The 16436-nt window shown below is 39.7% G+C and overlaps 1 protein-coding gene across 1 annotated transcript in view; it reads right to left on the bottom strand.

Moving 5' to 3' along the window:
- Positions 1-16436, bottom strand: part of MAATS1 (MYCBP associated and testis expressed 1) — a 65303-nt gene that overhangs the window by 22414 nt on the left and 26453 nt on the right. The window contains exons 8-14 of the mRNA XM_010357467.2: positions 15191-15348; positions 13093-13275; positions 11951-12093; positions 7974-8090; positions 6141-6212; positions 4740-4886; positions 1239-1460 (exon numbers count right to left, since the gene is read on the bottom strand). Coding sequence (XP_010355769.1) covers positions 1239-1460; positions 4740-4886; positions 6141-6212; positions 7974-8090; positions 11951-12093; positions 13093-13275; positions 15191-15348 — 1042 coding nt within the window. The remainder of the gene's footprint in view (positions 1-1238; positions 1461-4739; positions 4887-6140; positions 6213-7973; positions 8091-11950; positions 12094-13092; positions 13276-15190; positions 15349-16436) is intronic.

Genomic DNA, 16436 nt, shown 5'->3' with positions numbered 1-16436 from the left:
TGCCTGCAAAATTGTATATGTATTTAAAGATGAGTCTATGACTTTATATCTGTGTTTCTCACTATCTATATGCTATATTTTGGAAATTTATTAAATATTACATTTCTGTTTTATAATTTATGTGCAAGCATATTTCTCTTCAAGAGAATCTGTTTGAATGGAGGTTGGGGAAGTAGGATGGAAAATAGTCATTATATTTTAATTAGGAAGGTTGGGAATTAAAATGATGGATGATATTTGAATCTGTGGGTCCACAGTGGGTACATTTTTTACCTAAGTAATTCTTAAATCAGGCTAGAAGGGCTATCTTAACCCTTTATTGCCCTTGCTAGACAGAGCTGATGTTTTCTGTCATCATTCCCATTTAGAAGATATCTTCCTAAGAAGCTTTTTACCAGCTTCTTCCTTTCTCTGCTTTTGTGTATAGTAGCTCCTCTGTTCCATTGCTTCTTATTCTCACCCCCAGCTATTCTTCCCATCCCCAGCTGGTTCTTCCTTAGTGATATTAGGTAGAGATGGCAAGTCCTGATTTGTCAATAATTTCTAAATCTCAGGAACTCTTTTTGAAGAAAAGTGTGTTAAGATTGGTAGGAGGCTACAAGCTGGTCACCAACTCCCAAAATTTACATCTTCAGCCAACACGTCGTTTCTAAATTCCATCTTGTAGATCCACCTACTGAAACAATACCTCTGCTTAGATGTCCCAAACTAAATATAAATTGATTTCCTGATTCTTCTCCTGCCCCTACGCTTATTCCTCTCTCAACTTTCCTACCTCAGGAAATAATACCATCATCTTCCAGTTGCTTAAGCCCGACACTGGACGTAATACTCGACTTCCTGTGTCTCACTCTGGCCTTCACTACTTCAACAGCTACTTCCTGGCCACCTTGTTTCCCCTCTGTCCTCCCTCCAGCCTGTGCTCCACACAGCAAGTGGAGTAACCGGCTTAAAATGTGTCTCTGGGCTCTATTTGTTTCCTTCATGGAACTCAATACATTTTCTAATTCTATACACAGGTGCGTATTATGTGTTATTTAAGCTTTAGGAGAGAAGGGATCATGTCCGGGTTTTTTTCCCCCTCCAAAGTTTCCCACAATGCCTTTGTAGAGTGCCTGGCATACAGTAGGAACCCAATGCATAAACAAAAGCCAAATGCCATTTTATGTCATGAGCATCCTTTGGTTTGACTTGGCTCCTTCTAGGCAGCTTCCATACACCCAGCTGCCCCTACTTGCCTCCTTAAATATCTCGTCCTCCTCCCGCAGGCGCTGTTTTTCCACCTGGCGCCGACCACTCTCTTCTGCCTCTCGTACCCGCCGCTGGCGCTCGGCCAGCATGACAAAGGCATGGATCCTCCTCTCCTCCTGCAGTCTCACCAGCTCTTTGGACAGGAAGTCAAACATGTCTGCCAGTGCCCTTCCTTCCAGTCCAGCCAAATGGTTTTCAACCAGTGACACCTTGAAAAGAATAACATAACTTTAAGGACACAAATTCCACTATGAGTGGTGATTATTAGAAGAGGCACTGGATTACTGAAAACTCTTGGCAGTCAATTCACTTTCAGAATGCATTTAATTTTTATTAGGAATATTACCTCTCGATTGTCTCCATCCCAGGTTCTTATGAGGAAAACGGAGGCATGAGAAAGTAGATTGTTTGATCAGTCACTGATGGACCACAGCCCTCAAATAAGCAAGAGAATTTAGCAAGACGTTTCTGTTAGTGACTGTGGAGAATGGGTTATTTTCTTTCAATTTTATCGACAAGGTGAAGTGTGTCTTCCCAGACATGAAGGGAAATGTCAAGTTTTTATTAAAGATAATATTGGAGTTTAATCAAATTGAATCTCCTAGAAATTCACTCATGATACCTGTTAATTTTTCAATATCTTTCCTTTCACACAGGTTAGGAGTTAAGATGTTGAATAACATGAAAGTGGAAAACCTTGGTATTTTTAAATCTTTTCATAACTTTGAAATCATTAACAACAATTTTTGAAATAGCACAGGAATGGCTGGGCATGGTGGCTCAGGCATGTAATCCCAGCACTCGGGGAGGCTGAGGCGGGTGGATCACCTGAGGTCAGGAGTTTGAGACCAGCCTGGCCAACATGGTGAAACCCCGTCTCTGCTAAAAATACAAAAATTAGCCAGGCGTGGTGCATGCCTGTTTAATCCCAGCTACTCAGGAGCCTGAGGCAGGAGAATTGCCTGAGCCCAGGAGGCAGAGGTTGCAGCAAGCCAAGATCGCACCACTGCACTCTAGCCTGGGTGACAGAGTAAGACTCCATCTCAGAAAAAAAAAAAGAAAAAAAAGAAAGCACAGGAAAAAGACCATATGTCCATCTAATCACTGAGGCAAAATTAGGGACCCATTGTGCTCTCTGCCAGAAGCCAGCTACAGTGCCTATTTATGAATCCCTGTGTCCTGGCTTTGACATATGGAGAAGAAAAGTGTTTAAGATGACTTTGCAAATTCATCCCCTTTCCTCTCCTATCCTTGGTTGTAAGGGAAAAGGGCTCATCTTCCAGTCACATGCCACCTTCTCAGTGACAGTTCTCCCTCTGTGCTCAGCTCCCTTCCTGGTTTCTATCTGAAGGGAGGGAATACTCAGTTCTCAGAGGCCATGGGGCTATGGGTAAAAGCATCAGTCAAGTGTGGTTGTTGGCCCCAACACCACCCATCTTCATCCTCACCTGCCTCCTAGCCCATAGACTTTCTAACCACAAAGTTCAACCTTATTTATACAATAGGGAGAGATGGAAAGAAAGGGCAAAGCTAAGAGCATCTCACTACTCCTTCCGTTCATAAACAGTAGATACTCAGCCCAGAGATGACAAATAGATTCTCTCCTTATCTGCAAGGAGCATAAGCTCCCTCACTCGGGGTCAGGTGCCACCTTGAAAATCCTGAGATGGCTAGAAAGCCTGCTCAGGTTTAGCCTCTTCTCAACGAGAAATCTGGGTATGCACAGGCAGTACAATCTAATTTGAAATTAAGGGAAATGTTTAGGGAGGGGATTCTGCTGTAGTCACAGAAAGTACTGTGTTACATAATTGGGGGTTGTGCATTTTCTGGACTGTTTTCCACAAAAATATAAGAGAAGGGGAAAAGAGACAGACCAACATTGCTGCAGGTATACGTGAAGTGCTCACTCCCTCAGATCCCTGCATACATTCAGGGTGTATCCAGGTACAGCTGAAGGTAAGCAGAGTGAGTCTTTGGCTAAGTGACAGCTTTGCCCATTAACTCCTCCCTTAGCTGTAAGCTGACACGATTTCACCCACGCATATATCCACTAAATGGAATAAATGAACTGAAAAGCCTAGGTTAGCTTAGCTGTACCCACTAAAGTCATGATCAGAAATCTGAAAGGGCCAAGGGGGGCATTTTTTCATCCACGGTCTCAGGGCCTAGCGCTCCCAGGGCATTCTGTTCCTTATCTGAGCTTTTCCAGGACTCTAGGACTTCTAGATTCAGGGACTCCAGTGTTCACATTCTCCTCTTCCTTCTCTGGTTCCTCTGTTGGGTCTCACAGCCTGTGGCTTGCTTCCTCCCCATCCTGCCTCACTCCCCAAAAGTTCCCCAAGCCCAGCAACCCATCCATGGTGCTGCTGTCATGTGAAAGAAAGAAAGTTGTGGTTATTTCCAGGCTGCTTACTATTTGTGATCGACTCCCACATAACACAAGAGTTATGTATGTTGCTAAAGGGGGGTCATATTAACTTTAATTACTACTTCCCTATAACACTAAATTCTGTGCAAATTGATTCTTTTTCAGATTGACTTACAGAAAAGTGGGAGAGGGAGTAAAATAAAGTATAACTATACTATGTCAATAGCATTGAAAAGTGTGTGTATACATAGACAAACATTGGAAGAAAATAGGAAAAATATTTACAGTTGTTGGTTTGGAGCTGTAATTCTTAGCTGTGTCAGGTGGCACACAGCTGGGAGGTCATGATGAAAGTCACCACATATCATGAAACAGTAACATATTTAATACGCAGTTTAACCAGCACGAGCTATGACAGTTCTAAAACTCCAAAATAAATGCTAATATTTTAAGATAAATCTTATTTCTCACTTTTTTCGTGTTGCTTTTGTTATTTATTCAGTCTGCAAAGCCCTCACTAACTGAAATACAGTAGTCACTGGATATTTGTGAAAAAAAAGGAAGGAAAAAATCTTAAAATTGAAAAGAATGCATTATTTTTGTTTTGTTGTTATTGTTTTGCAAATAAAGAAACAATACCACCATATTCAAATCAGTAAGGGCACATCCCCAATCAAATTAAGGACGACAGCAGCATTATTTAAGAATTCCAGCACTTTGGGAAGCCGAGGAGGGCGGATCACCTGAGGTCAGGAGTTCGAGACCAGCCTGGCCAATACGGCGCAATCCCATCTCTACTAAGAATATGAAAATTAGCCAGGCATGGTGGTGCATGCCTGTAGTCCCAGCTCGGGAGACTGAGGCAGGAGAATCACTTGAACCCATGAAGCAGAGGTTGCAGTGAGCCAAGACTGTGTCACTGCACTTCAGCCTGGGCGATAGAGTGAAACTCTGTCACACACACACACACACACACACACACACACAGCTGACAGAGTGATGGGATTGTGGGTCTATTTCTTTTTCACCATTTCATGAATTTTTATTAGAATGTTGCTATGCCATGATAAAATCAAGGCAGAAAATTTAAGAAGAAAGTAACAAGAAAAAAAAGGAAAACCTTGTGCTCATGTAAGTTCCTCTGCCGCTGTAAGGCCAGGGTCACTTGCTTCTCGGCTTTTTTCACCAGCTTTTCATCTTCTTGTAGTGCGTGGCAGGTGCGCAACTCCTGGATCAACTCCAGTCGCTTTTCTTTCCCTTCAAACATCTGTATCAAATCAAATCAAATCAAATCAAATCAAATCAAATCAAATCAAAGAGAGACCTGTAAGTTACCATCCCTTTGTGCCAAGCACTAGGAGTCACATGCAGTGACTTGTGAGACACTTGAGAACAGTGGGCTCTGTCCTGTCTTTTGGATTCCACAGAGCAGATGTGTCCCACAGAGCTAGAGTTCAGCCCTCTTTTCTGTGCCTTCAGCTTCTCAGGCAGAGAATGGGCTTAGTTTTCAGTGAGCTGTACTTAGTTTCTGACAATACCTCTCAAGGACAAGATGACAACTCCAGGGTCATATTAAGAAATCAGAACCTTCCCCTCATTTCCTGTGCTCCTTCACTAATAAACCTGAGGATGGCATTTTTCATGGCCATATCTTCTTTTCCAATAAATCTGTCCGTGGTTTGTGATAATCTGTTGTCCGAATTTAACTGTGGCATTTCTCTTGGGAAAATACTGAAAGGAGAGTAATGAACAGTGCTAAACACAAGTTGTTCATCCAGCTGAGTTACTCATCATATCTGAATCTCTTATGAGTTATAGCTGTCTGGGGAAAACAATTAACTGGGGCTTTATATCAGTCCATTTTTTACGTGAAGTGTGCCTGCTCCAGCAACACAAATAATCTGGCTGAGGCTTTACAGTCAGGAAGACCAGAGCGGAATTTGCTGGCAGATAACTATATCTCCCTCAGACTCATATTACTTGCCTGTAAAATGAGATTATGGATAGGAAAAAAAATGAGACAATACATGTAGTGCAAAGAATAAATAGTGTGGGCATATAGTAAGGGTTCGAAACCATAGTTCATTATTTAGCTATTTCATTTATAATGTAGGTATCGCCAGACATACGCAAACTCAAATAATTGTATTATGACTATGTGAAAAATTACGGAATCCACCTGGTTGATAATGCTTAAATAGCCAAAATTCAGGTGAGAAAATGTATGGATTTAACAATTCCAAGGAAGAAGTCAGTTTCACACTGCCTTAGTTACAACCATGGCAAATAGCAGGTAGGTCCTTCCTGCCTCTCTCCTTGACACTGTGCCACCCACCTGGACAAACGATGCCACCAGAAGGAAATGGGACATCGGAAGGAAATGGGCAGTCAATTTAAGAGTTTAGCTGAATAGGAAAGCAGGGTGCAAAAGAGAATTCACTCCAAGGAACCAAGCACATACGCATTCTAAAAAAATTATTCTCAAAAGAGAAACGCAGGGCCAGTGGTTGGACCTACACACCATGTTCTGAACGACTCTGCCCCGGAGTAACTTTTGAAGGTAGATCACAGCCATTTCTATTTCTTCTTCTTCCTAAAAGAACAAAGGGAGAACCAAGCAGCTTGAGAACTGCAGTAGTCCAAGCATCAAATATTCTTTTGAAGACTTATTTCAAGCAAAACAGACTGTGCCAGATGCCGAAAAGATTTAAAGAGAAATAAAACATGATCCCTGCTCTTATTGAACATATACTATTTTAATGTTACTTACATTAAAATTCATTATTTTTCATCATTAACAAACCATCTTACAAGCAAAAAATTCACGCCCTGCCATGCTATCCCTACAAATGAAGCCACTTTCATTTCCTTATATTCCTTTCCAACAAAATCTTTCTTGAAGCAACAAGTATTGCTGATAACATCATTTTGCAATAGGATTTTTCATGTTTGATCATCAGTAGACAAAAATACACATAGTCTATTGTCAGAGTAAGGTACTTCTCACAAGAATTCAGCTATGCTGATAAAATCAGAATACAAGAGACAAGGTTAACCATTATAAAAATCATCTTAAAAACTGTGTGTCCAAAGCAGAAAAAGCAGGGTCTGGAAATCTAATTAAGGTTCCTTTGAATGTAAAAAGAAAACAGCAGTCTAATCGATGACATTAACACACATGAAAGACAATGTGTCAGGCTGGGTGCAGTGGCTCACGTCTGTGATCCTAGCACTTTGGGAGGCTGGGGCAGGTGGATCACCTGAGGTCAAGAGTTTGAGACCAGCCTGGCCAACGTGGCAGCACCCCGTCTCTACTAAAGCTACAAAAATTAGCTGGGCGTGATGACACACGCCTGTAGTCCCAGCTACTCATGAGGCTGAAGCAAGAGAATCACTTGAACCCAGGAGGCAGAGGCTGCAGTGAGCCAAGATTGTACCACTGCACTCCAGCCTGGGTGACAGAGCGAGATTCTGTCTCCAAAAAAAAAAAAAAAAAAAAAAAGACAATCTGTCAACCAAAGGCCTGCACAAAGTCTAGAAAAGAGAATGCTACCCAGCAGCACATCCCAGCCAGCTGGTGGGAGCTTTCTGGTCCCTCTGCAGGAGCCACTCATCAGAGGGAGTAACAGGGGTTAGTGTGGTCTCCCACCAACACCTGCCCTCAGCCAAGAAACACACCAGCCTTCTAAATACAATTTGGTTTCTTGTGAGGACTGTCCTATATTGAGAGATAACGTGCTGACCCGCCAAGAGGAACAGCCTGATCTAGTAGGCAGTTATGGTTCTCTCCATAAAGTAATAAATTTGCAACATGGCATCTCTAACAGTTTCCTGTGGATTTGTTTAGTCTGAGTCAGTCGTCTAAATCCTAACCAACTCTGCTACCTTGCTCAAATTGAGTCTGGTGAGATGTGGCCCTGGGCAGGGCCCTTTGAGTCATTCCCACCCCAGAAGCAAGCCTATCTTGATGACACCTCTGGCATTTCGTTCCTCTTCGACTCCAACAGTCATCAGCCATCTCTCCATATGGGAAGATAGTTATGGTAACTGATCATCACTCAATCTTCTTTTTCTGTTTCATATACATGAGCACTACCTTCTGATGCTGATTTTTCATGGAAATATTTTTTAAATTGTGTTTTTATTTTTGAAAAGGACTGGGTTTAGATTTCATTTCATCTCGTTTGTTTTTGTGTGTGTCTGATGTTTGCTACATAAGAATAAAGACAATATTTAAGTTAGAGCTTGGGAAACTAACACTGCTAAATTAGATTTGCTTTAAGCTAAACTATCCTAAGAATAAGCTGACAATGATATTGAATTTAGCATTTCAACTAAAAAGTTTCCAACTTACATTGGAAGTCATTTCCAAGGTTGGAGTTGGAAGCCGAGGTTGAGGTATTGGGTTTCTCTGAAGGAAGCGAGGGGGTTTCCTGGCTTCAAGAACTTTATTTTTCTTATCCAACAGTGCCTGAAATAATGCCAATTAATAGAATCTCTTATTTTTTTTTAACAAAAATTTGCACAAATTTACAGGGTAAAAGTGCAGTTTTTTACATGAATATATTACATAATGGTGAAATCTAGGCTTTTAGCATACCCATCACCTGAATAACATATATTGTACCCTATATTTTCCTTCATTACCAGATCTAGGTCACAGATATAAATATTAATCAGAATATTAATATTCTCTATGGTGATGCTAGGTCAGTTTGAGAAACACTACCAAGAATGTGTGTATCTCCCAGGAGGTGCTACGATATTCCTAAAAATACGTTAACCAACCAACCTGACCAATAGAAACCCTGTCTCCACTAAAAATACAGAATTAGCCGGGCATGGTGGTGCATGCCTGTAATCCCAGCTACTCGGGAGGCTGAGGCAGGAGAATCACTTGAACCTGGGAGGCAGAAGTTGCAGTGAGCTGAGATCGCGCCATTGCACTCCAGCCTGGGCAACAAGAGCAAAACTCCATCTCAAAAAAAAAAAGAAAAAAAAAAAAAAAGTTAACCACTGACTAAACATGGTTATATTCTTGGCGGATTCATCAAATGATGAGTAAAGAAATAAAATGTGGTATATCCACACAATGGAATGTTACACAATCATAAAAAAAGAATGAAGTACTGAGATGTATTAAAACCTGGATGAACCTTAAAAACGCTATGCTAAGTGAAAGAAGCCAGACGCAAAAGGTCATATACTGCATGATTCCATGTATATGAAATGTCCAGAATTGGCAAATCCATAAAAAGAAAGTAGAATAGGCCAGGCACAGTGGCTCAAGCCTGTAGTCCCAGCACTTTGGGAGGCCAAGGTGGGTGGATCACGAGGTCAGTAGATCGAGACCATTCTCGCTAACACGGTGAAACCCCGTCTCTACTAAAATTACAAAAAGTCAGCCGGGCATGGTGGCGGGCGCCTGTAGTCCCAGCTACTTGGGAGGCTGAGGCAGGAGAATGGTATGAATCCAGGAGGCAGAGCTGGCAGTGAGCCAAGATCATGCCACTGCACTCCAGCCTGGGCGACTGAGAGCGACTCCACCAAAAAAGAAAAAAGGAAAGTGGTTGCCAGGGGCTGAGGGGAAGAGGGAATTGGAATTGAGCACTATTAGGCATGGGGTTTGTTTTGGGGATGACGAAAATATTCTGGAATTAGATAGTGGTGATGGTTGCACAGACTTGTGAATATGCTAAAAACTACTGAATTATATATTTTAAAAGGGGGATTTTATTGTATGCGAATTACATTCCCCCCGCTCCCCAAAATAAAGCGGGCAAACAAAGACTGAAGGAATTCATGGCCAGCAGACCTTCCCTGCAAGACATGATTAAAAAAAAAAAAAGTTCTTCAGGCGGGTGAAAAATGGTATAGATCAAAAACTTAGATCGATATAAGTATAAGAAGAGCAGAAGAGAAGGAATAAATAAATTATATTGTTTTTTTATTTTTAATTGAGCTAAAAGATAACTGCTAGCTAAAGCAATAAAAGTAAAACGTATTGGCTGATTATAGCATTTGGATGAGTGAAATGAATGACAGGAACATCACAGGGATGGGAAGAAGGAGTTGGGAATAATCTGCTCTAAGGTGTCCACTCTACCCATGAAGTGGCATTGTGTTATTTGAAGGTGTATTTTATTATTTTATATGTATAATCATATACTGGTCCACAAAGCAAGCCTCATGAAATTTCAAAGGATAGGTACCACACAGACGATGACCTCTGATCACAACGCAATTGAGTTAGAGGTTAATGAGAAAATGAGTTAAAATTCCTGCATATTTGGAAATTTTAAAACACACTATTAAATACAGGTTAAAAAATCATAATGGTTTTTCTGATATTAGATATTAGATATTAAGAATGATAAATACTACATATCAAAACTAATGAAGTGTACCAAAAGTCAGCATTTTGAAGGAAATGTTTAACCTAAAATACTTATATAAAACAGATGAATGCCTGAAACTGATGAGCTACATGTACAATTTAAGAAAAGACCTGTGAAACAAACCCTAAGAAAGTAGAAAGAAATATAGAATAAATATAGGAGTAGAAATTAATGTGATTAAAAAAACATGTAATACAGGAAATCAACAAAATCAAAAGTTCATTGTTTGGAAACATAAATACTAAGAAAATAAGCAAGCCTTCAGTAAACCTGATTAAGGAAAAGAGTTAAGGCATAAATAAACAATATTGTAAATGAAAAAAAGTAGACATGAATAAGATAAAATAAACATTTAAAAGATTATAAAACAATACTACCAACAATCATATGCCCAAAAAAATTGAAAAGGTAGGTGAAATGAAATTTATTAAAAAAAATTTACCAAAAATAATTCAGAGGAGTTCTACAAGTTGTAAAGAAATTGAAGTAGTGGTTAAAATTTTTCCTATGAAGAAAACATTAGTCCCAGATAATTTCATATGCATAGTCTACCAAACTGAAGGAACAGATCATCCCAATCTTATTTAAACTCTTCTCAAAAAAGAAAAAGGAAGGAATATTCCTCAGTTAATTTCAGGAGACCTGCATAATTATAACACCAACCCCATACATAGTCAAAATGAGAAAGAAAAACAAGAAGGCCATTTCACTCATGAATGTAGAAGCAAAATCCTGATCAACATATGAGTAAACCAAATCCAACAAGGTATTGAAAATAAGCTGTATGCTTTGACCAAGGCAGGTTCTTCCCAGGCATGCAAGGATAGATTAACATTTGCAAACAATTATAAATGTTGCTACAATAATTTAAAAAATAACATATATAAAAATTGTGTGATAGAGATAAACATTTGATAAAATTCAACATAAACACATGATTAAAGGTTTTAGTAAATTAAGAATAGAAGGGAACTTCCATAACTTAATAAAAAGAATCTATAAAAAATCTTAACAGAAAGTGAGAGAATGATGAACACAGCATTCAGGATGGGTAAAAGGAGATGGGGGAATGGGGATGAGGTGAGAAAGAATCATCTTGATATACATAAATTACTGTTAAGGTCCTGTTTTGAGGATAGGTTACCATCAATCTTTATTAACTACTAAAATCAACTGAACAAACATGAATGGGCCAGTGATTAAAGCATATCATAAACCAGTGGGACTTGAAGTGTGGTTCCTGGAACAGCAGCAGCAGCAGCACCGGGAAACTTATCAAAAAGGCAAATACTCCAGCCCTACCTCAGACCTACTCAATCAGAAACTCTGGGGATGGGGCCCAGCTGCATGTGTCTTAACAAGTCCTCCATGAGATTCTGATGCACAGGAAAGAATGAGCACCACCAGCATAAACCACAGATTCTGTACACCTGCAGTCCAGCTACCAAAAGGGAAAGCCCAGCTGGTGGCTGACATGCTGTGGATCCTGAGGAAGGCCATCACACATTTTCCTTTAGAGCTTTAACTAGATGAGAAAGGAGTTGAACATAACTCTTTTTCTTCATATGCCCTAATCACATGAACACAAAAGGGAGAAAATCAGGCCTATTACAGCTATTAACACCAACAATAGAAACTTGCTACACCTTAGTATGGTGTCAGATTTTATATAGAGATCCAAGTTGAAAACGCTTTCAGAAAGTAATATGATTTCTGCAAACGGGGAAAATAATCTCCAAGAAGTTTCCTGAAGTGTGAAATGAGGGGAAATACACATATTGGTTCAGCACAGCATGGGCAACCTCAAAAAACTGCAGAGCAGAGAATGTAGGTCTATGTTTGACCTACTGGACATTGCTGCAATTTTTGGAGTGTAACATTTATCTGCAAAAATCACATTAGAAGCATTTTGTCCTCCAGATAATGATTATACCTTATGAACCTCTGCCAACTCATAGTCCAACCTTGCTGCCCTCTTCAGAAAACCAGCTTTGGTGGTAATGACTTTAGGTTTTGGAGCTCTGATTCGGGGTTGTGTCACAAAATCTGGGAGACATGACTCAAGTTCGACTAATCCTATGAGAAGGAAGTACATGCTTTTTAGTATCCAGTGCTTACGTTTATTATTTTTAAGGTATATTGTTAACTTTTGTAGCTGTTGGCCAAGCAGTTTCATTAGAATTATTGAGAGGGTGTATCTCATATAATAGAATGAAGTGTCCCCGAAATGTAATAGCACATTTCCCTATAATTAACTCATATTCTCAGTGACTTAGACTGTACAATGAGAAATGCATTCTAAAATGAAACTATTGCCCTACAAAAAAGTAGCAATTCCACAATAATCATCAACAGAAAATTAATGATTCTATGATATGTGGTGCCACCCTTCTAAAGTAGACGTTCATCAATTTATTACATTTTAATAAATTGTAATATTTATTAAAATATTACATATTTTAATAAAATATTAAATAGAGATGGCCAGCCAGAGCTACAAGTTCAGCAGTGTAACCAGCAACTTGTGCTCTTGGCCACATGATACTTCAACTTGTCAGTGAAATTAAATAACTAAATAAGCCTTTTTTGAACTTCATAAGAGGTATAGCCCTCTCCATGAACTTATCCCCTGGTTCCCCATCCTCTTGCTCACTAGTTTTTTGAGATTTCTTTGTAAAGGGTTGATTTCATTATACATATTTTTTGTTCGCTTCAAAAACCTGGTATAAAAGTTTTCTCTATTTCATTGTTAAATAACTTTGATTATTAGTGACATTAAACATTTTTTAACATTTAGTAGCTAACTGAACTTAGTCCTTGCTGAACCATTCTATAGCAAGGACTATAGTGTGTCTGTTTGTGTGTTCTATAGTGTGTCTATTTATTTATTTGGGTCTTAGTAGTTTTTATTGGTTTGTATGAACTCACGTTAATAATGTTAAACCTGTTCATCAGTGTTTACTGCAAATATTTTTACCGCTTAGCTTTTAATCTAAATTTCTACATTTTGTATATTTGCTCATATTTCTGAGACAACCTTCTTATACTGGATTTCTAATTATGTAAATTGCTTACCTTCATAGGTGTTGAGATAGTAGTTTTTTACTACAAAGTCCTCTGAGTTATTGTCTGGGAAACACCCAAGACGCGACAGAGGTCCATAGACCTGTGATGCATAATCAGAATAATCCTTGATGATATTTCTTCTCTCCAACTTCCCTTCTATGTTCTTTCCCTTTCCTGCAAGTTTTCTGATTGCTGAAATAAAACATTCCTCCATGACTATCTCCAAAATATTGTTCTGAATTATACAAATGCAGAAGAGTAAGCCAATTTTAGTGTTATTCACAGAGAAGCTATTGAAATGAATGAATTTCATGATGACTCACGACAGCCAGAATGTAACACTAAAAACAGAGGTCTGCCATCTGTGTGGCCCAGATTGTCATGAGACAGGCAGGAGTCACAGAAGCAGAATCAGCTAGTGCCCTCAATCGGTACTCATCAAAAATATTTTATAATTGCATTTCAAACTTCAGGCCAAGAAGAGGTATTCAGTAAAAGTTTGTTAAATGAATGAAACTCAAAGCAACTGGAAAATACATGTTCAGTGGGGGAACTAGGGAATTATTCTCCCTACAAGAATAATCAAAAGCAAAGACTATAGGTTCATCTTGGTTAACACCAAAATAAACCAAAGACTGTCCCAGCTTACAGCTTTCTGAATTGTTTGGCAGTCAGAGGGAAAGGCTCAACTGTGCACACGAGAAGTACACTCATCTAAAGAGTCATGCTCACCACATCCTGTGCTCCTTTTCTCTCAGATCCCATCACAGACCCAAGCCCCTTTGGTGGCTCTACATTGTGCATTTTCAACGGGAGTAAAAATCTTATCACAAGATCGTGACGTCATGCTGCAAGAGGGGGCCTGTGTGCCACTGCTGTCTTGGAAATGTTGTTTATGTTTGATCCTCAGCACTTTTGGGTGTGACTTGGGTTTTAGAATTAAGTGAAAATGATTTAAATTTTATTATTCGCCTACAAAAGTCAGATCTATCATTAGTTATGCCAAGTACTGAAAAAAATGCTGATCATATCTAAATAAATATCTGGCAGTTAAGTGCTCTTTTCTCACATCAAGAAAAAGTTAAAATTTAAGTTCACTAAACATAATTTTAAGCAATAATTTGTTTTGTGATTTTTTATTTTTGTTAGAAAAAAGCTTTGGATGATTTTTTAAAATGTGATTATATTGTGAATGAGTGCATATATAGTCTGCACATGTAATTGATACTATTTATTTATTTATTTTGAGACAAGGTCTCTATCACCCAGGCTGGAGTGCAGTGGTACAATCATAACTCACTGTAGCCTTGAGCTCCTGGGCTTAAGCCATCCTCCCACCTCAGCCTCCAAGTAGCTATGACTACAGATGTGTACCACCACATCTGGCTAAGTTTTTAAAAAAATTTGTAGAGATGGGGTCTCACTACGTTGCTCAGGCTGGTCTTGAACTTCTAGCCTTAAGCAATCCTCCCACCTCAGCTTCCCAAAGTGCTGGAATTACAGGCGTGAGCTACCTCTCTTGGCCTTAAATTTTTAAACTATAAATTTAACTTGAATCTTTAATTCAGTCATTCTTAATCTTGCACTGAATAAAAATAATAAATCATATACTTCCTCTTTTCATGTATAAAGTATAGATATACATATAGTACGTAAACATACATATGTTAAATATGTGGTATTAAAATTTCTTGTGGCAAGGTGATTAGGAAAAAGGATGTCTAAAATGCCACCTTTAAGGGCAAAATGAAGAAAGGGTAAGAAACAGGGCTCTTTATCCAGGGCTGTGGACCATGAATATGGGGAACCTAACACCTATCCCACCACACACACATATAGACACACATATACACATACACACACACACACACACACACACACATTATCTCAATAACTTGATTACCTGTTAGGACACCATCACTTGATTTTCTTAGTAAAGGAATTTCCTCCACTCTTCTACCTTTAAGAAATAACTCATCTCTCAGCCCTTACCTATGTGATTCCCAGGACCAACACAGAATTATATCATAGTTAAGTCAGGTTTGGTCAAAGATCCAAAGCAAAGCCCACTTTTCCACTGTCTTCATTGTTCATACTACACCATTACTTGATACATGTGTGCGCTGAATTTTTGCCATTTTTGCCTCTTTTGCCTCCTGCAGTTTAGACCACCGTGCATTCAAGTGCTTCATATTCACTTCATTCTGATTCTCTTCACGCTTCCTCAATAGCTCTTTTAGAACTTCCAGGCGAATCTCCTGCAGTCTTCAAGTAAATTACAAAACATAAAGAAGCATATGGCATCTCAAACGGAGAGCAAAGGAACGGCTGCCACAGACACGCTCTTCTCTGTGGGCCGGTATCATGTTCATGTATTGTCAAAAGACCACTCTGGCAAAAGTATGACAGATGAATTGAGGGCGTGGGGGTGGCACTCAATAGAGACTCTCTATATAATAGGAATATATATGGGTGTAGTTCTCAAGGATGAAGAAGAGTATGCCAGGCAGATGGGGTAAAAGAAGGGCTCTCTAGCCAGATGGGCCTAAAGGAACAGTAAGAGGTTTGTGCACAGTGCCAGGTCGAGTGGTATTCCTGGAGGGTTATGTAATAGGGGGAGTGAAGAGGAAATGTGGTTCTGGCATGCTGTCCTAAGGAATGAGGTAAAAATGCCAGTGCCTGGCATATAATAGGTACTCAACAAATCTTTGTTTCTTTTCCCCCTACCTTCAACTTGTTCTCCTTGGGCTACCTTGCTCATGTGCATCCAACAATGCACAGATGACTTTGTAATCTGTACCTCCAGCTTAGATATTTCTTTTTTCTTTCTTTATTTCTGAGACAGAGTCTCGCTCTGTTGCCCAGGCTGGAGTGCAGTCGCCTGATCTAAGCTCACTGCAGCCTCTGCCTCCTGGGTTCAAGCGGTTTTCATGCTTCAGCCTCCCGAGTAGCTGGGACTACAGGTGCCCACCAACACACCTGGCTAATTTTTGTATTTTTAGTACAGATGGACTTTCACTACATTGCCCAGGCTGGTCTCTAACCCCTGGCCTCAAGTGATCCCACCTTGGCCTCCCAAAGTGCTGGGATTACAGGCGTGAGCCACCACGTCCAGCCCAGCTTAGATATTTCTGAACCAGAATTTCCATCTATTTGAATCTCCAGCTACCCCTTGACAATTAAAAAACAAAACAAAACCCTACTCATTTGTTCCCCCAGAAGTCTGCCCCTCTTACACCTTCTTCCCGCTGCTAAGGATCTCTCCTCGTAAATGCTTCTTGTATTCCCTAGCTCATGTCTGGTCATCTCACTCCTAACATGGACTCCTAGCTGCTAGTCTGTCCTCCTTCCAA

The sequence above is a fragment of the Rhinopithecus roxellana genome, chromosome 1, assembly GCF_007565055.1.
Source record: "Rhinopithecus roxellana isolate Shanxi Qingling chromosome 1, ASM756505v1, whole genome shotgun sequence".
In the NCBI taxonomy this organism is placed as follows: Eukaryota; Metazoa; Chordata; class Mammalia; order Primates; family Cercopithecidae; genus Rhinopithecus; species Rhinopithecus roxellana.
Note: the sequence above shows the minus strand (reverse complement) of the source record. Positions and strands in the feature narration are given on the sequence as shown.